Source organism: Acomys minous, assembly GCF_964271855.1.
Source record: "Acomys minous genome assembly, chromosome: 10".
NCBI lineage: Eukaryota > Metazoa > Chordata > Mammalia > Rodentia > Muridae > Acomys > Acomys minous.
In genome coordinates, this window is record NC_140491.1 from 47158994 (window position 1) to 47178984 (window position 19991).

A 19991-nucleotide genomic window follows, 5' to 3' on the forward strand; every position below is an offset into this window, starting at 1 on the left:
CATAGTGCTTCCGCCCTCTTCAAAAATGGTTGGCAAGCGCTCTCCGCACCGCAACTATGGCCGTTCTTGAGTGTAGGAGCCATACTGAGTACATACCAATCTCCTTTAGGCAGGGATCACGGCGGAGGAGATACAGTGCAGCAAGGAAGACAATCAGTGACCGCCAGTAGTGACCAGCGCGGACCGGACCGGAAGTTCCGTACCCTCGTTGTCCGGGGGAGCCGTTAGGCGCGCACGCCGGAAGTGGCCAATCGGCGGTGTGAGGCGGTGCCCACTGTGTTCGCGTCCCTCGGGCAGCAGAGCTATGGAGCCCGGGGCTGCTGAGCTTTATGACCAGGCCCTCCTGGGCATCCTGCAGCACGTGGGCAATGTCCAGGACTTTCTGCGCGTGCTCTTCGGCTTTCTCTACCGCAAGACCGACTTCTACCGCCTGCTGCGCCACCCCTCGGACCGTATGGGCTTCCCGCCCGGGGCCGCGCAGGCCCTGGTGTTGCAGGTGGAGTGGGGAGTGGGAGGGTCGTTGGGATCCTGCTGGTCCTTTCCCCAGTTGTCTACCTTCCGGCGCTAGCCGTGGCCCCGGCTCGCGTCCCTCACCTGGGACTAGCCGCCACTCCTTATCCCAACCCATCAGGATTTGCGGTTCTCCCTGGGGTGCCGAAGCTGATTTTGTGTGCATGGCCAGGCGTCATCTGCAGCACAGATCGTTTGTCAGGGATGCACTGCTTAGCCTGGGTTTGTGAGGGACCTTCTTAGGTGTTTGAAGCTGCCAGCGTTGAGGGCCTCTGAGCGCCCTGTGGGCACCCCCAGAAGGATGCAAGGGGTTTGCTAGGCTGTGTTCAGACAGCGCAGGCGGGAGGGGAGGGACTTTTACGGCAGCAGAAACTTGAATATTTCAGAACTCCCGGGCTCAGGAAGTGGCAAGGATGACTGGGATTTATTGATTGGTGGGTGGGGCCGCTTGCCAGTGACTTAGTAGGGTCGTGGGCAATTGAAATGATTATGAACTTTACACCTGGGCTTACATCTCTACGTCCCAGGTTAAATTTATTGTTTTTGAAGCATTACTAATTACTGACTGAAGTTGTTTGAACTCCTTTTTTAAAAATTGCTTTGAGACAGGGTTTTGCTTTGTGGCTCCTGGTTGGCTTGGAACTTGCCAGGTAGACAGATTAGTATTTTTTCCACCTTATGGTCCGCCTTCCTCTTACTGTCCAGCACTGGAATTGTTGACATTGTTGAGTTAGTAATAAGCAAACATTTAATTACTATATTTAACACTCTCAGCTTCAGTATAGGCTCTGACGGTGTGTGGATATTTAAACAGTTGGTCCGTCTATTCATGACACAGTCCGAAAATAAAGCACAGAAGGAAATAGAGGACTCGGCTGGTTCTCTGTGTGGTAGGGCTGTTTGGAAGGGAGTGGTAGGAACGGCAGGGATGAAATTGAGGAAGTTTTGTAGGAGAGGTTAGATTTTAATGAGATTAGAACTTTGCGGGGGCGTGGGAGGGAGAGCAGCAAACTTGCCTGTTAGACTCTGATTCTCCAGCACTTATAAAGTGCTGTATGTTACCTTCTGAAGTCTCTTGGCTTCTCAGGTGTTACTTGCCTGAGTTTCTCCGTGGAAGAAACCAAAGCCTAGAATGTTCTAGGCACTGTGAACATAATGGCGGTCAGGTGGGATGGTTCCTCCTGAGGTTCAGTTTCAGAATGGAAACTGCTGAGGTCTGTAGTAACTCATCCTTAGCGGCCCAGGTGCCGTCTGAGTAACCGGAGAGTGGCAGAGGCCGCTGGAGTGGAGCCGCGTGTCACTTCCGAATGAGGTCGTCCCACTCGATCTTCACACTCTCTCTGAATTGGACGTCTCAGTTCAGCAAGGTTAAATGACAGGGCAGGAACTTCACTCAGCTCTTCCCTCATAACTGGGACTCAGTGCTCCAGTTCTCCTGTTCCAGGTCTTTCTGCTCTGTCATTTAACCATCCCCTAGTCGGGGAAAAGCTTTGTTTTGGTTGTAGGAAGGTTTGGAGCAGGAAAGAGTATGTCCCAGGAGTTGGCTTTCTGGTGCATTGCAGCCTATTTTAGCTTTAGCACAACCTGAGCTGTTGGGCCTGGTTCCTCTGATGAGCTGATAGAGGCAATGCCGTCATTTATCCTGTAACTTTATAAAACAGCCCCCTCTGAAAGGGTCAGAGGTTACGGCGTGGTGAGCATGTTGCTGGAGTAGGGAGCGGGAGCACAGGAAGGAGAAGGGCAACTCAGATATTCCAAGGTCCCAAATCACTTGGATTTGTGTGTGTGTGTGTGTGTGTATGTGTGTGTGTGTGTGTGTGTTAGTTTTAGAGAAGTTGAGTCTGAGACTGCAGATGAGTTCTGGCCTCTAAGCTGTTGGAATTGGGGAATTGGATCCTGCAGGAGATGGAGGGACTGGTGAGGGCTGAAGAAGGGAAGAGCCCGAAGTAGAGCAGAGCTGGGGAACAGCCTCAGTCTCTGAAGCCAAGCCCAGGGTTAGAGTGTTTTGTTTGACTTCGCCCCCTTTCCCCACCCCCAGGTGCTTCTCAACCATCAGCATTGAACAAGAGACTTGTTTTTTTTCCTTTCCAGTTTTTTCAGAAACAATGTTTCTCCATTGAGCCCTGGCCACTCTGGAACTCACTCTGTAGACCAGGCTGGCCTCAAACTCAAAGAGATCCGTCTGCCTCTGCCTCCTGAGTGCTGGGATTACAGGTCCCAGGTGCGCATCACCATGCCCGGCCAACCAAGAAACTTTTAAAATGTATATATTCTTGAATATTTCCATTAGATAGATCATAGTGAGTCCCCAAAGACCTGCCTTTCTCTCCCTCCCTTCCTTGATTTACAGGAAGCCTTTGGCAAGAGGCTTGTAACGTGGCTTCAGCATCGGAAAGGGTTTTGTTGTGGAGTGCTGTAATGTCAGTCAGATGGACCAGCTCAGTGGACACACAGCATTCTAGCATTCCCACTCATCTGCTTGGTTTTCTGTTCCTGATTCAGTGATCCCAAGGTTCCCTCCTGTGACTTCTTCTTGCCAAGTGTGATACCCTGGTCTCTGGGAACATAGGCAGAGATGGTTTGGCTATGTTTTTGTAGAACTTGAGGGCTTCCCACTGATATTTTGGGGAGTGGACCGTTTTGTTGTTGTTGTTGTTGTTTTGTCAACTTGATAGAAACTGAGATGTTAGAAAGGGGTAATCTCAATTGAGGAGTTGCCTTCATCAGATTGATCTTTGTTTTTTGTTTTTTTCCAAAAATGCAAATTTTATTATCCATAAAAAATGTTATTGTCCCTGATAAAGCTCTGTCAGTACACACACAGTTTTACTCATTTACATACATGGCCATGCACATACTTGTCTGTGCATTATGTAAGGCTGTTTCTGAGTGACAGAACTCAGAGGTAGCAACCAGAGAAGCTGGTCCATAAAAGCGCAGGTGTTCGGGCTGGAGAGATGGCTCAGAGGTTAAGAGCACTGTCTGCTCTTCCAAAGGTACTGAGTTCAATTCCCAGCAACCACATGGTGGCTCACAGCCATCTATACTGAGATCTGGTGCCCTCTTCTGGTGTTCAGGTGAAACACCTGTATACATAATAAATAAATAACCCGCAGGTGTTTCCTAGCTAGGCCTGTGAAGATGGGTTTTGCAGGCCCTACTATAAAATGCTTTCAGCAGCACCGGGACTCGCTCCTCCATCATTTCCCAGGATTAAAAGAAAATCAAAATGATTTTTAAAATTCTTAAACACCCAAGAGCTTCAAGCTGTTAAAAGGGAAGAATTCTGTCTTCCCAAGCATTTGGGAATAGCTTTGAAAACACTGCCACCCTTTTTTTTTTTTTTTTTTGGTGGGTGATGACAATGTGCCTAACATTAATTCTCCTTCTAGTACACAAAGATAGTGGCAGCTTAGTGCTGTGCTGGGTCCAGGTCTTTGATCTGTAGGCGAGTCTGTGGGGCATTTTCTTGATTCATAACTGATGTGGGAGGGTTTGCTGTGGGCAGTGCCATCCACCCCGGGTGCTTCTGAGGGGTGGAAGAGAGCAGGCTAAGGGAGTGAGTAGTGTCACTTCTCCATTGTCTCTGCTCCGGTTCCTGCCTTGGCTTCACCTGCCGAGGGACTGCAACCTCTAAGGCAAATGAACTCTTCCTTCTCCGCGTTGTGTTTTATTGCAGCAACAGGAAGCTGACAGATGCAGTGCTGCTGGTGTGAGGCATCTCACTTTTTCCTTCTAAGGTCTTATAGCAGGAATGAAGTGTGTGAAAGCCTTTTTCTGTTCCGCTGTATATTAGAAAATGTTAAGAAAAGAAGCAGTTTACAGCCTGGTCTACAAAGTGAGTCCAGGACAGCCAGGACGACAAGAGAAACCCTGACAGTCAGTAGGAGGCCCATGTGAAAAGCACTGCTTAGTGAGGCTTCATCAGGAGAATCCGGAAGCCGCTTGTTTCTTATTCCTTGTGTAACTTGTTGGAAGTTTCAGGCAAGTCAGTTCACCCCTTGGCCTCCCAGATGGCTTACTGAAGATCCCAGACATCTATTCCAGCCTAGGACTCTGAGTGTTTAGGGTGAGTCCTGTGAGCATATGGCCGCTGGAGCTGTGGAGTGGCCTGAGAGCTGGGCGGTGCAGATGGGCAGGTGGGAGGGCCAGCATGCAGAGCCACAGGAGCCTCAGGAAGGCTGAGGACTATCAGCCCCCGATCCGGAGCAGCCTGTGCTAGCAGTCTGAAGTTACGGGAGCGAGTCGTTATTTATTGCCTGACCCTCTGTAGTGAAGTTGAAGATCCGAGGCGTTAGAGAGAGAGCGGGTTTGAGCACAAAGGGCTCAGACATGTTGGTAGCGTGGATCCTGGAGAGAGGCTGGTCAAACCTTCAGGTCACCTGCAGAGGGGAAATGGTTCTGGCTTTGTCTGTAGGTGCTTTGTTTAGTTTTTTGGTTTTGGCTTTGCTTTTTGGAAACAGGGGGAGTGGTTCTGACTATGTACCCCTGGCTGGGCTGGAAACTGTATCAATCACGATTTATACCAGGCTAGTCTGGAGCTCTCTGCCTTGTGGGTGCTGGGATTAAAGTTGTTTGCCATTATGTTCGGCCTTTGTTTCCAGTTTGGAACCTTTGAAGATTTTGTTTATTTTCTTCTGGTTACACTGCCTTTTAAGTTTGTTGTGATCTCGTGTAATTTCTCCCTGCCTCTTTGCTGACAGACCATGATAAGCTACCTCTGAGTGCTGCCCTCCATGAATCCGTACCCCAAGTGTGCCCTTTCTTCACACTGCCGGCAAGCCTGGTAAAAGTGATGACGACCGTGGCTCATGCCTCTCATCCCAGCAGTGGGGAGGCAGAGGCAGGCAGATACGTCTATGTGAGTTCCAGGGCAGCCTGGGAAACAGCGAGTTCCAGGACAGATGAGGCTACACGGAGAAACCTTGTCTTGCAGCCCCACCCCCTTCCCCAAACTAATGACAACTAAAGCTGCCTAGCTTTGCATCCTCTAGATTTGTAAGGACTGTTAGCTTTGACTTGGTTTTGAGTTTGTTAATTTTGGAATTTTCTCGAAGAAGAACAACTCCTACTGACTTTTGGTGATGTTCTAGAACCACTTTGCTTTGTTTGACTGCTATTTAATTTTGTATTTAGTAGGTTTTGTTCTATTTCTATGATGTGTGGTCAAATGGGGGGCAGATAAACTTATTGTTGGGTTGATGTTTTATTTTTAGGTCTTTAAAGCCTTTGATCACATGGCTCGCCAGGACGATGAGAAACGGAAGAAGGAACTTGAAGAGAAAATCAGAAAAAAGGAAGAAGAGGCCAGGGCTGCGGCAGCTGCTACAGCTGAGAAAGAAGCCGTGCCAGCCCCAGTGCAGGAGGTAGAGATCGATGCTACTGCAGAGTTGAGTGGGCCTCAGGAAGTAGAAAACGCGGAGCCCCCAGGCCCCCCGGGCCCCAAGCACAAGGTTACCCATGGCCTGGAGGAGGCAGAGGCACCAGGAGCAGTTTGCAGTGCTGCTGAAGGCCCTAAGGAACCCCCTGAGCTCCCCAGGTACGGGCATCTCCTCTGACTGCTATTTCTCTGCTGTGGTTAAGTTTGCCTGGGTTTGGTTTTTGCTTTGTGTGGTTTGTAAAATGCCAGTTTCATTTTGGTGGGCGGTGATTAAATAACAGAATTTACTTTCTAATAGCTCTGGAGGCTGGAAACCCAAGATTATATGGTCAAAGGCCTCTATCAGCGGCTTGCAGACAGCCATCTTCTTGTGTCTTCACATGGTCTTCACATTTCTTTGTGCTGGCCTGTGTCTTAACCTCCTATTCTCATTAGTGTGCCAGACTGCCTTCCATCCAGGTGGTTCAGGGACCTTCTTCAGGAACTCAGCCGTGAATTCCTTACCTCAGAGGACTCTGAGTCAGCTAAAGTGTGATCTTTATTTATTGTACATGCTTGTTAGGGTATGTATTGGTGGCCATGTGCCACATTGCATGTGTGGGAGTCGAGAGAACAAGAGTCAGCTCTCTCTTCCCGTCGTGTGGGTTCCAGGGATTGCCCACATTTTCAGGCTAGGTGGTAGGCAACTTATCTGTTAAGCCATCTTGGCAGCCCCCTAAAATGTAATTTTAATAGCATCTGAAGCATTTTTAGAACAAAAGTTGACTTGTTTGGAAAATTTCTGGGAGAACAGTTTTTTTTTATTCCTGTGACAAAACTTTATAAATTAGCACCTGACTTATGAGAGCTGCAGATTCCACATGAGTTGTCATTTAGAGACACTTCTCAGTGCTGCTGGCTCCTCTGCAGCGGCTCAGTCATTGTGCTCCAGTGCCACTGCCTCCGGCTCTAGCTTTTTCTGTTTAAAGCCTGCACAACAGTCCTGTAATTGCATAGTTGGGAGCTTATTTAGTTTCAGTCTTTTTACTTTTTCACCATTTGAGGGCCAAAGTGAAAGCACTTGTTGCCTCCCCAAGCCCTTACTGCATCTGTGTGTAGGCGAGGCTGAGCCACAGCATCTTGATTCTTTGGTCACACGTGCTGGGCAAATGCTTCACTGCTGAGGGCATCCTTAGTTCTTGGTTCTTAATGTTTTTCTCCCTTCGAGATCACGGCTGAAGCCGGGCATGGTGGCGCACACCTTTAGTCCCAGCACTTGGGAGACAGAGGCAGGCGAGGTGCTGTTAGTTCGAGGCCAGCCTGGTCTACAAAGTGAGTCCAGGACAGCCAAGGCTACACAGAGAGACCCTGTCTTAAAAAAAAAAAAAAAAAAGATCTGGGCAAGCACTGTCACGTCTCATGATTACTTATTACTATTATAATTATTATTAAATTTATGTGTATGGGTGCTTTGCGTGTGTACCACATGCTTCTCTGGTACCCATGGAAACTGGACAATTGTGAATTGCCACACGGGTGCAGGGATTCAAACCTAGGTCCTCTGGAAGAGCAGCCAATGCTCTTATCTACTGAACATCTCTCTAGCTCCCTTCTCTATGAGATCCGTCAGGCCTATCTTACAGAACTGTTGTGAGTCCTGAGTGAGCTAAGAGTCCGGCAGAGTCTGCATCGAGTCTCATGGTGTCCTTTTCCTCACTGTCCAGAAGTTGAGTGCATCTAGTCCTTCCCTGAAGTCCCAGTGAGAGGAATTGGAACCTCCTTGTGTGGCAGTCTGCTAGTCAGCTGCAATCATGCTTTGTTTCCAGATAAATCTACTTTTTTGAGAGGTTTGCTTCTTTTATTTCCAACTTCTGCTCTGCTCTTTCTACTCCTTGAACTCTCTAGCCTGTTTTTGGAGAGTGGATTTAGTTTCCATTTAATGAAGCAAAGTAAACAACTTGGAATGGCTTATTACTGAGCAGGCAAGAATAAGTTTTGTTTGTTTGCTTTGCTCTTTCTTTTCTTTTTTTTGGTTTTTTGAGACAGGGTTTCTCTGTGTAGCCTTGGCTGTCCTGGACTCACTCTGTAGACCAGGCTGGCCTCAAACTCACAGCGATCCACCTGCCTCTGCCTCCCAAGTGCTGGGATTAAAGGTGTGCGCCACCATCCCTGACTACGAATAAGTTTTGTAAAGATAGTGTGGCAAGACAGTAGAGCCCAGCTAATAAGGGGTTTAGAGAAAAACAGTTGTTGGATAGGTGAACCTAGTTGATGGAGAAGGGAAGCTGGTCTTGAATATGGAATTCTGAAAGAAAAGGGCTGTGATAAAGCTTTGGAGTCCAAAGGTGGAGAGGAAAAGTGATACTTTCTTTCAGTTTGAAAAACTTTTCTTCAGTTAAAAAAAAAAAGAATAGTTTTGGCTTTTCCTCTCCTGTAGCCTAGACTGACCTCAGGTTCTTTTTTTTTTTTTTAAGATTTATTTATTATGTATACAACATTCTGCTTGCATGTGGCCTGCCCGCCAGAAGAGGGCGTCAGATCCCAGTATAGATGGTGTGAGCCATCTGTAGCTGCTGGGAATTGAACTCAGGACCTCTGGAAGAACAGTCAGTGCTCTTAACCCCTGAGCCATCTCTCCAGCCCTGACCTCAAGTTCTTAATGTAGTCTAGGGTGGCTTTGAATTCCCGATCTTCGTCCCTCAGGCTTCTAAGTGCTGGGATTAAAGTGTCATCATATGCAGTGCCTAAGAATTTTCTTATTTCTGGTAGTGTAATCTGCTGTTGAATATTGCTTACTTTTGGATATTTTTCTGCTTCTTTATGTGTCTGGTAACTTTTGATTGGATAGTAGACATGAGTGTTGTGTTGTTTTCTCTATTTTCTTTTCTCCTTTTAAAGCGTGTTGGGTTTTGTTCTTGGCTTTTTTTTTTCCTTCAGGCTAGCATGATTTTGAGAAGGTGTGTGTGTGTGTGTGTGTGTGTGTGTGTGTGTGTGTGTATACACGTGTACGTATAGGGTTAAGATGTACCTTTATGCTGTGTATGTTGCGGCACACTTTTAATTTCAGCACTTGGAAGCAGAGGCAGGTGGATCTCTGTTAGTTCGAGGCTAGCCTGGTCTTCTGGTCTACATAGTGAGTTCCAGGACAGCCAGACCCTATCTGGAAATACCAAAACAAAACGAAACAAAATGCTCTATCTTTAGGACCTTTTATTCTAGGTCTAGCTTGCCTTTATTTTATTTTTCAATTTTTGAATTTTTTAGACAGGGTTTCTCTTTGTAACCCTGGCTATCCTAGAACTCTCTCTATAGATCAGGCTGGCCTTGAATTCATAGCTGTCCGCCTGTCTCTGCTTCTGTGAGTGCTGGATTAGGGGTGTGGACTGCCACCTCCCCGCTAGGGCTAGTTTATCTTAACTCTTGATCTTTGGGGCTATCTTCTCGATGCTGTAGAGTTCAGGTATTCAGAGAAGTCTTTCTATGTGCATATACCTATAATCCCAACACTTAGAGGTAGAGTCAGGAAGGTCACTTAAGTTTGAGTCCAGCCTAGTATTAATGAAGAATATGAGGCCAGCCAGGGCTACAGAGTGAGACCTGTCTCAAAAACAAAGCAAAGAACACATTACAATGTTAGCAAGTGTAACAAAACATGCTTGCTTGTGTGTTTATGAAGGGATCTTGAAGATTGCCAGTGTGGATATTTTGAGAGTCGGTCTCTTTCTGCATTTAGGTAGGGCTGTGGTTTCTAGTATCAAATATTTGTGCTAGTATTGCCGTGAAGGAAGATGTAGGCATAGATAGGGTCTGTAGTAGTTGACTTTAAGCAGGGAGGCTGTCCTATGTGAGTGGACCTGATCAATCAGGGGCAGCTTCCCTGAAGTAGAGTTGCTGTGGACAGCATCTGCACTCAGTTTCTGGGGAGTTTAAAGTGGCCCATGTGGATTTTGGACTGGCTTAGACATCCCCCATAGTTGTGTTCATTTCTTTGTCTGCTTGTCCATCTGTCCGTCCATCTGTCCATCCATCCATCCAAGACAGGGACTCTCTATGTAGCCCAGGCTGTTCTGGACCTCTCTAAGTAGCCCAGGCTGGCCTCTGGCTCTACAGTTGTTTACTGTATGTATGGGTAGACTTATGCCAAGGTTGCATGTGTGGAGGCCAAAAGACAGATTCTGGGGCTGGGTTCTGACATTCTGTTGTCTGAGCTCCAGGAATTGGACTCAGGTTGTCAGATTTGGTGGCAAGTGCTCTACTCAGCAAGCCATCTCACCAGCCTTCCCAGAAATCTTTTCTGTATTTGCTGCTAGTTCTGTTTCTCTGACTTAACTCTTGACAGACAGATACAGATATTTCATGGTATAATTAATGTTAAGTGAGAGTGAGGATATATACCTTACTGCTGAGTGCCAAATTTGAGAAGCCTAGAAAAGAAATGCATTATTAATGGTGACTATCACCGAGTGATGGAGTAAGGGGTGTTTTAATTATCTTTGTATATCTGAGTGCATGTGGAGGTCAGGAGGCAACGCTGGATGTTGAAGCTCAGGCGCCTTCCTTTTACTTATTTATTTTTATTCTGATAGGGTCTCATTACCCTGGAACTTTGCCAAGTAGGCTTAGGCTAGGTGGACAGTGGACTTCAAGGGTTCCACCCGCCTGCCTCTCCTGAACTAGGTTTTTTGTTTGTTTGCTTTGTTTTTTTGTTTTTGAGACACGGCCTCTCTGTGTTAGCCTTGGCTGTCCAGGACTTGATTTGTAGACCAGGTTGGCCTCAAACTCACAGCAATCCGCCTGCCTCTGCCTCCTGAGTGCTGGGATTACAGGCGTACACTACCACACCCAGCTTAGACTAGGTTTTAAACCTTCATTGTACCTGACTTTTTTTGTTTGTTTGTTTTTGTTTTGTTTATGTGCATTGGTCTTTTGCCTGCATGTCTGCCTGCTTGTCTGTCTGTGGGAGGGTGTCAGATCTTGGAGTTACAGACAGTTGTGAGCTGTCATCTGGGTGCTGGGACTTGAACCCTGGTTCTCCTGAAGAGCAGTCAGTGCTCTTAACCACTGAGCCATCTCTCCAGTCCCCCTATTTTGTTTTGTTTTGACTTGGGTTCTGGAGGTAAAGTTCAGATTATAAATTTAAAATTTTTTCCCCAAGACAAGGGGAAAACTTACTCTAGCTTACTCTGGCTAACCTGGAACTCACTCTGTAGACCAGGTTGGCCTCACAGAGATCCATCTGTGTCTGCCTCCCAAGTGGTGGGGTCAAAGGTGTGTGCCACTGCTCCTAGCTTAGGTCTTTACACTTCTCCCACAAGCACTTTACTGACTGAGCCATACCCTCAATTCCTCATCTTTATATTTATCTTTTTAAAAAAGAAATACAAATGAGGATTTTTGTTTTATTTACTTGTTTATTTTATTATTTCTGGGGGCAAAAAAGGAAATTTGGTTTTGATTTGAGTAATGGACTAGAATAGCTACCTTGTTGTAGGGACTCCACAGTAACTTCCTGAAGCAGTGAGTTGCCCTCTGGCTTACAGCTCTGTCAGAACGCTACCATAGTGGTAATAGCCAGGCTTACAGCTCTGTCAGAATGCTGCCATAGTGGTAATAGCCAGGCTTACAGCTCTGTCAGAATGCTACCATAGTAGTAATAGCCAGGCTTACAGCTCTGTCAGAATGCTGCCATAGTGGTAATAGCCAGGCATACAGCTCTGTCAGAATGCTGCCATAGTGGTAATAGCCAGGCTTACAGCTCTGTCAGAATGCTGCCATAGTGGTAATAGCCAGGCATACAGCTCTGTCAGAATGCTGCCATAGTAGTAATAGCCAGGCATACAGCTCTGTCAGAATGCTGCCATAGTAGTAATAGCCAGGCATACAGCTCTGTCAGAATGCTGCCATAGTGGTAATAGCCAGGCTTACAGCTCTGTCAGAATGCTGCCATAGTGGTAATAGCTGGGTGTACAGCTCTGTCAGAATGCTGCCATAGTGGTAAGTTTAGAGTGAAAGTTTGCATGTGCTTCAGAAACCAGCGTTTTTACTTGCTGTTCACATTAGACTTCCACTGTCCTGACATCCCTTCAGTGCTTAGGACTGAAGCATCTCCCCGTTCAGTAGTTTAGCCAGTGAGTCAATTACAAGGTGAGGCATTAATTTGTCATAGCTGTAGCTGAGAAGCAGTGTTTCTGCACATCGGAAAATGGAATGTCAAATGCTGCTCTTTCCCTTGTTCCACCTGGATCCCAAGTTCCTCCACCAGTTAGCTATGCATGGTAGACGTGAAGATTTGTCTTTTGTCATTTGAATGATTGAAGAAGAATCTTCAGCAGACTACACCCAACCACCTCTCCTTCCAAAGTCAGTTTCCCAGGACCTGAGACTTTGAGTACCAATTTCTTTTTTTTTTTCCTTTAATTATTAGACAGGCCTTATGGCGCAGGATGACCTTGAACTCCTGTTTGTTTGTTTTTTTTTTCCCACCTCCCAAGTGCTAGCATTACAGATATGTGTGTCACCATGCTTGGCTTTGATTCCTCTTTCTTCCCATTTGATTGCTGTTTCTGATGGCCTTGTTAGACAAAAATCTGCTGCTGGTTCTACACAGTATGACAGATACTCCTCAGTGAAGCCTGTGACGTGCGTATTTAACTAAGCTTGGCATAGGCGCTGGGGACAGAGGGACAGGATGATAAATCGGGTATTTATGTTTACATATGTACTCTTCTTACAAGTTGTTCACGAGTGTATATAATACACTGTGGCTTTTGGAGTTTTTGTTGTTTCTGGGTTTGTTTAACTTTTGAGACAGGTTCTCACTGTGTAACCCTGGCCGGATTAGAACTTGCTATGTAGACCAGGCTGGTCTCAACTTACAAAGATCTGTCTGCCTCTGCCTCTCTTTACTGGCATCAAAGGTGTGCACCACTGTGTGCCTGGCTATTAAGCTTGATGTTTTTGTGTGTGTGTTTAACCCTTCATCACAGACAAAAGGCTGAGAAGCCATCATTTTGTGTCTTTTGAAACACAGTTTACCCAACAGTGCAATGAACTCTCTTCTGGAATATAGTTAATACTTCCCTCCAATAGTCTTGTAATCACCATGGCCACATTAGAGATGCTTCCATTACCAGACTGCACAGTCCTTCCTTGCTCCTGTCCTCGCCCCACGACCTTGCTGTGCTCTGCCTTAAAGTTTTATAGCATAGCTTTACAGAATTATGTTTACTTGTATGTGCATGTGCACATGCATTAGCTCTCTCCTTACAGAATTATGTTTACTTGTATGTGCATGTGCACATGCATTAGCTCTCTCCTTACATCATCTGGGTGCCGGGGATTGAACTCAGGTCATCAGGGTTAGTGGAAGTGCCCTACCCGACTGAGCCATCTTGTGGGTACTTACTAATTTCTTTCTTAAGAATTATTTTAAAATTTTTGTTATTTTGTTTTTGCTTTGGAGACAGGGTCTTAGCCCAGGTTGTCCTCCACCTTGTGGGATCCTCCTGCCTTCACCTTCCAAATGCTAGGATTACAGGTGTGTGTCACCATGCCTGGCTGCAGTATACATTGTTACTTATGTATAGTAATGTAGAGTTTTTGCACATACTACACGTACAGTATTTTTTTGGGTGATTAAGGGGGAATATTTGAAAGTAATGTTGGTTTGATCTAGTTTTGCTGTCACTCTGATGTTACTATCTCCCCCACTAATAAGCTACAGTTGTTTTGACCCTCTTGTCACTGCTGGGATTTGTCAAGTGAAAGAATTCCCCAGTGCTGAGCTTGCTATGGTGGCACATCCCTTAGTTCCAACTACATGAGAGGCTGTTGTGGGAAAACTGCTTGAGCTTTCAAGTTTAAGACCATTCAGCCTGGGCCACACAGTAAAACCTCATTTAAGGAAAGAGGAAAAGAAGAAACAAAAGAAACTAGGGTGCTTGAAACACCCACTTAATTCCCACTCATTCGGGTACAAAAAAATTCCCTGGTTGTGCAAGCCTGTAAAGTAAGCACATTATAGTTTGGGCGTTGTCCATAGTGTTTTGTTTTTCTTGTCTCAGTGTCTTTGTTGTAGTTGATCAGTGACCAGCACCTGTGAGCAGGACTGGTACTGTGGAAAGAGGAGACACACAGCATCGCTCATGCTAGTCATAGGCAGCTCCTTAAGTTGCCTGCTGTGGTTCACCTTTTGGCTTCATCCCAATAGCCCGATTTAGGTTGTATTTCCCTCACAACCAAGCTGTCAGGGCACCTGCAGTTCAGGCTCTCCACCTGCAGGTGTTGCTACAGGCAGTGGAAAAGCTACGGCTGGGTCTGGGAATGCTGCTGGAAGGATCTTGATGGCATGTGGCAATTCTGTTTTTCTTATATAAACCATCAATCCTTTATAAAGGAAGGAAGAGAGGGGAAAAGTGGCAATAAGAAGAGTATCAGAGCCGGGTGTGGTGGCAGGCCAGCCTGGTCTACAAAGCCAGTCCAGGACAGCCAAGGCTGCACAGAGAAACCCTGCCTCGAAAAACCAAAACCAAACCAAACCAAACCAAACCAAAACAAAACAAAACAAACAAACAAACAAAAAAACCACCCAAAACAAAAACAAAAAACACCCCAAAAATCTCAGTTATCACCTAGGGCTAACTGATATCACCCAATCTTACCTGGGCTATGTAGTGAAATCCTCATCTCCAAAAAGACAAAAGAGAAAACCATAACCAGACGGACAAAACCAAGACCACCCCCACCTGCAAACTTACAATAGAGCAAGCAGAGTATCAGTTATTATCACTTGCAGATAATTAATTACCTGAGTGCTGGGACCAAGTGCCTTTTTGTCCCTTGGATGCATGATCACATGCTGTTGTGTTGAGGAGGCCTTACTATAGGTCGGTGTCCAAACCAGCCATCTCTCCTGCCTGTGCAGGGGGTAGAATAGCAGCAGGGTGAGGAGAGCATCAGGGAGCAACACGGCATATGAGCCACTGGACGTAGTTGAACATGCTAATAACAAAGCCAGTAGTATTAATGTGTTGTCATGGTTCTAGCAGTGTGTCCTTTGTGCCTAGGTGCTGCAGGGGCCTAGGTGCTTCTTGGGAAGAGAACTGCATCATTTGGAAGAAATCTCCTTATGCTGGGGCGTGCTCCCTAAGTGCGCCATCCGGCTCTGGCGCCAGGGTTTGTCTTGTCATCACCCCCACCCCCACCCCTTTTCTTTTTCTTTGAAAATAGGGTCGTGCAGCATCCAGGCTGGCTGCAAACTCACTATTTAGCCAAGTCTGGCTTGAGTTCCTCCTGATCATCTTGCTTTACCTCTTAGTTGTATAGCATTTGCACTGTGGCTGGCTGACCTCCGTCTTCTTTCTGAGTCATCATGTTACAGAGGAACCAATGAGCTCCTTGTCTCCTTGTTGATAAATCTGCTAGCCTTAAAGTGAGTGCTCAGTGCTCATGACCTGATCATCTCCCAGAGACCCCAGCAGCAGTCAGCCTCACCTTGATGTGTGGGCTTCAGCAGTAGAAATTTCAGGAGAATGTGAACACTGGTTCTGTAGCACTGATGCCTTGGTGGCATTTGTCATTGATGTTCCTTAGGCAGGCTGTCAGAGCAAGGCCTGTGCCTGAGTCTTTCTGGGTCCTTTGGTTTAGTTTTTTGTTTTTGTTTTTTGAGACAGGATTTCTCTGTTACCTTGGCTGCCCTGGATTCGCTTTGTAGACCAGGCTGGCCTCGAACTCAGTGATCCGCCTGCCTCTGCCTCCCGAGTGCTGGGATTAAAGGCGTGCACCACCACCGCCTGGCTGGTTTAGTTTTATACAGCTCTCCATCTGCTAACACCTTTCTATGGTGCTCGTTGTAGGCAGTCCCTTGGAAAAGTCACGGTGGCCTGGTCAGAAGTCACCCCATGTTCATCCTGTAGGTTGTGAGTGTTGAAAAAATACTGAAGACCTGCTTAGCTTTGTTCCTGATAGAGTGGTCGATCACTGAGCAGCTACCTATTATTAGTGTTATCATTTGTGTTACAAAAGAGAAACTTGTGGCTGGGCGGTGGTGGCACACGCCTTTAATCCCAGCTCTTTGGAGGCAGAGGCAGGCAGATTGCTGTGAGTTCGAAGCCAGGCTGGTCTACAAAGTGAGTCCAGGATAGTCAAGGCTACACAGAGAGACCCTGGAGAGAGAGAGAGAGAGAGAGAGAGAGAGAGAGAGAGAGAGAGAGAGAGAGAGAGAGAGAGAAGCTTCTTTTTCTTTTGGATGATAGTCAGACAATATTTGGAAAATAGAAAAGTGTGTAAAAGAAGAAAATCTCACTACCCCTTACTCTGGTTTGGGGATATTTTCTGTAGTTTTCCATATGTATGTGTGCATATTCATACATTTAAAAACATATATTTGTAACCTTTTATAACATGTCTTTCTATTTTGTTGAACAGTATATCTTGAGAATTTCCAGCGTTCTTTTTGCACTTTGAATTCCTTCTACACACTGATGGGTGTAATGTGCCTGGAGTGACTCTTGCCCTCGGGCAGGGGTGGATGCTGCATAGCATGTGTTGAGAGGGAACAAATAGAAAACTGGGAATGAAGGGGTTTTCCACTTGTCACTTAGATTCAGTGTTTTGTGGGGCTCACCTGGGCACTGAGCTTCAGCTTTCCCTCTGTTTCACCTTGAAATTGCTGCTGTTTAAAGGAAGCTGAGCCATCAGAGGCCTATGGAGAACCTGATTAATCACAGTCAGGATGACGTTTGCTGTCTAGAAAGTACCTGCTCATTTGCTAATTTACTCTTGAGCTAGGACCTTGCTATCTAGCCTCACTGGCCTAAGCTTCTGCTCAGCTTTCTTACTACTAGGATTGCAGGTATGATGTTCGTTGCATTTTTACTTTTTATTTGACGGTTCATTCGATTTTTCTATCATAGTGAGACTTAATAGGCTTTGTTTTTAGGAAACTAATTTATGTTTTTGTTTTTGGTTGTTTTTTTTTTATATATATTGAAGCTGTATCAGACATTGACCTGCTGTTCTGCTTATAGAGGATCTGAGGGTAGAGGAAGAAGCATGATACACTAACCTGGAAAAAAATGTGTTTTTAAAAGTAGTGATAATCACTGATCTGTTTCCTTTTTTTCAGATGAAAAATTAAGATCTACCATGGCCAAGAGTTTTGCTTAAAATCCTACAATTAGAGGAAAGAGCTAGAGTTCTTTAAGATCAAAGTGGCTCTCTTTCACTAGGCTAAACATGAATTTGCTTTGCTTTGTGAAGAAAAAGCCACTATAACCAGGCTACCTGAAAGATGCTTTTAAAGCTAAGATATTAGGCTGGAGATGTAGTTCAGTTGGTAACCTGGTTACCTAGCATGTACAAGGCTCTGGGTTCAGCTCTCAGCATGCCGCAAATCAGGTGTGGTGGCACATGCACAGATGCTAGCACCCGGGAGGAGACAGGAGAGTCCAGAGTTCAGTGTCTTTCTTGGCTTCTTACAGAGCCCAAGGCTAGTGCTGGCTTTCTAAGAGAAGTGCTGCGACAACCAACTTGTATTTGAATTGTTTCATAATAAGTTATGCCATTTTTGCAGTAAAGACAATATAGATAATTCATAAACTTTTATTAGATAGAACTTGGAGTAGAAACCACAGTAGGCATAAGAGTGTAGGGCTCCCCACGACCTCATTATTTGAACTTCTCCCCTGGCTTCTGTTATTTTGAAGCAAATTCTAAGCAGGTGTGGTGGCGCACACCTTTAATCCCAGCACTCAGGAGGCAGAGGCAGGTGGATCGCTATGAGTTCCAGACCAGCCTGGTCTACAAAGTGAATCCAGGACAGCCAAGGCTACACAGAGAAACCTTGTCTCAAAAAACCAAACCAAAACAAACCAAAAGATCAAATTCTGCCTCATAGTATTTCATGTTTTTTCAGTTTCCTTATAATGTTCTATAATATGGTTTGTTTGAGTCTGACTATAAATAACACTGCAAACACCAATGGCTCATAACTGACAATTTTCCCCCCTTACCCCAGAACACCCTTGTTAAAAGAAATCAGTATACAGGGCCCAGGGTTAATTCCACAGAACCATTTCAAAAACAAAGAAAAAACAGGCTGTTTGCTGGGCTTGCCACTGTGAATTTTACTGATTGTTAACTGTGAGCTGGTTTAGCATGTCCTCTGTCCTATTTCCTTTAAGTCAGAGTTGGATTAAGAGTAGCATTTTTAAAGCTACAAGACTATGTAATGGAAATAAATTGTTCTTCCTGGAGGCAGTTCGTCCATAGCGTCTTTTGTAAAATTTACTCATGTGTGTATATACTTTGCCATTATACACAGTACATGTGTATACACAGCACATCTGTGACTGTTGACTTTGCCACATCCCCTAAATGTGCTGTGATCACTCAGGCTTGATAAGCGGCTAGGTCTGACTTAGTGCTTTCTGTTGCCAGGTACGCTCTCCTTAGCACACATGTAATTTTTATGGTCCTTAGAATTACATGGGCAGGGCCGTCACGGTCCCATTTCGTGGTTCAGAAGAGTGGCTTGTGCTCAGGGAGCTGCTAAGGAGTGGAGTCCTGGGCTTTCTTTCCATTGAATGGTGGCCCCAAGGTTCTTCCCCGCCGCCCACCTGACCCTCACTGGGGGCTTGAAATGAAAATGACCGGGCCCCTTCACTAGAGGTGTATTTGATAGGCTTGGGTGGTTTGTAGATCCTGTGCATCTTCTGAAGCTTCCCAGTGACTGAGGTTTTCTTGACTGCCATAGAGTGTTGTATCCTTTGAGTTATCATCTAATGGGTCCCTGAGCGGGGTGCATTTAAGCTGTTTACAGTATGCTAGTGTCACAAATGATGCTGCAGTAAATATGCTTGTGTGAGTTTCTTGGAACATGTGTATGCGTATCAGTTGGATGAATTCCCAGAACAGGAATTACTGGGTCAGAAGGGTTTTTAATTTTGATGGATGTTGCCAAATTGGCCCCCAAGAGAGTCTACCCGTTTGCTCTCTCACTGCCAGCTTGCATGAGGGAGCCCGATCCCTTTCTGCCTGCTAGGAGTGACTTAAACTCATTTCTGGGATGCTCTTACCTATTTTTGACGTGCCATTCACTGTTGACCTACCTTAGGTTCTGATTTGTCTCTGTGTGTGGTATGGGCCTTTCTCCGTTCCCAGTCTCTCTATTTACAAATACTAAACAATATAGTTCTTTTGTTTGCCATTACCAAGCTATTTACCTTACCATGGATTTCTAACACATTTTAACACTTGGTAGGATTCATGTTTAATAATTTCCCCCAGATTTTCTTTATACAAACTAATTTTTCTTTATAGAAATTTGATTGAAAATTCATAGGAATATATTCAATCTATATTTTGGATTAGGGTGAGTTGCTATCTTTATATTTTTCTATCTATCTAAGAATAGAGTGTGTCTTTAAGGCTTGTGGAATTTTAATTTTTTTTTCTAGTAGAGAAACTGGAAATGAGACACATGTCTCTCCTTGGCATCTAATAATCTCTTACTTAATTTTGTTGGGTTTCGTAGATATATAGGCTGTTTAGTATTTATTATGCTTAGTACTAAATTATATTTTATTACTATATAATGACAGTCTTTAGTAGTAAATTACATGTATTTTTTTCACTTAGAATTTTAAATATAACTGTATTTTTCTCCCTGTCAAGCTTTGTTGCCAGGCAACTGAGAGGATGGAGCTGACAATCACTAAAGCACAAGGAAGGCTGCTTCTGTGGGAGAGTAGGACGGGCTGTGGCCTTATTGACTTAAAGAACTGAAACTGACCAGAGGTCTAGCTGGCCTTACAAAATGAGCTGTGGACATGGGTTTGGAGCTTTGTGAAGAGCAGGGACTATTGTATTTAAAGCATTCACATTTAGATACAGTGGAGGCTGGCTGCCTCAGGGTCACTCGGGCCGGTTGAAGATGAGAGAAGAAGTCTCTCCTAGGAAGGCCCTTTGTCTACCTGTTTGCAGGAGATCTGAGCACTTGGCACACAGGTGGCACTTGGTGAACCTGGATTTTGTGATCTGAAGACTTCTGTCAAGGGAACAGGGAAGGAGCTCAGCCCCTCTGAGTTGGTGTGTCCAAGTCAAGCCTGTAAGCAGAGTGTCC

At 45.4% G+C, this 19991-nt stretch overlaps 1 protein-coding gene across 2 annotated transcripts in view; it reads left to right on the top strand.

Moving 5' to 3' along the window:
• Window positions 1–304: 304 nt before the first annotated feature.
• Window positions 305–19991, top strand: part of NUDCD3 (NudC domain containing 3) — a gene marked incomplete at its 5' end in the record, with an annotated part of 89959 nt that continues 70272 nt past the window's right edge. For both annotated transcript variants that reach the window (XM_084798760.1, XM_084798761.1), the window contains 2 exons: window positions 305–496; window positions 5727–6049. In XM_084798760.1, coding sequence (XP_084654886.1) covers window positions 305–496; window positions 5727–6049 — 515 coding nt within the window. The remainder of the gene's footprint in view (window positions 497–5726; window positions 6050–19991) is intronic.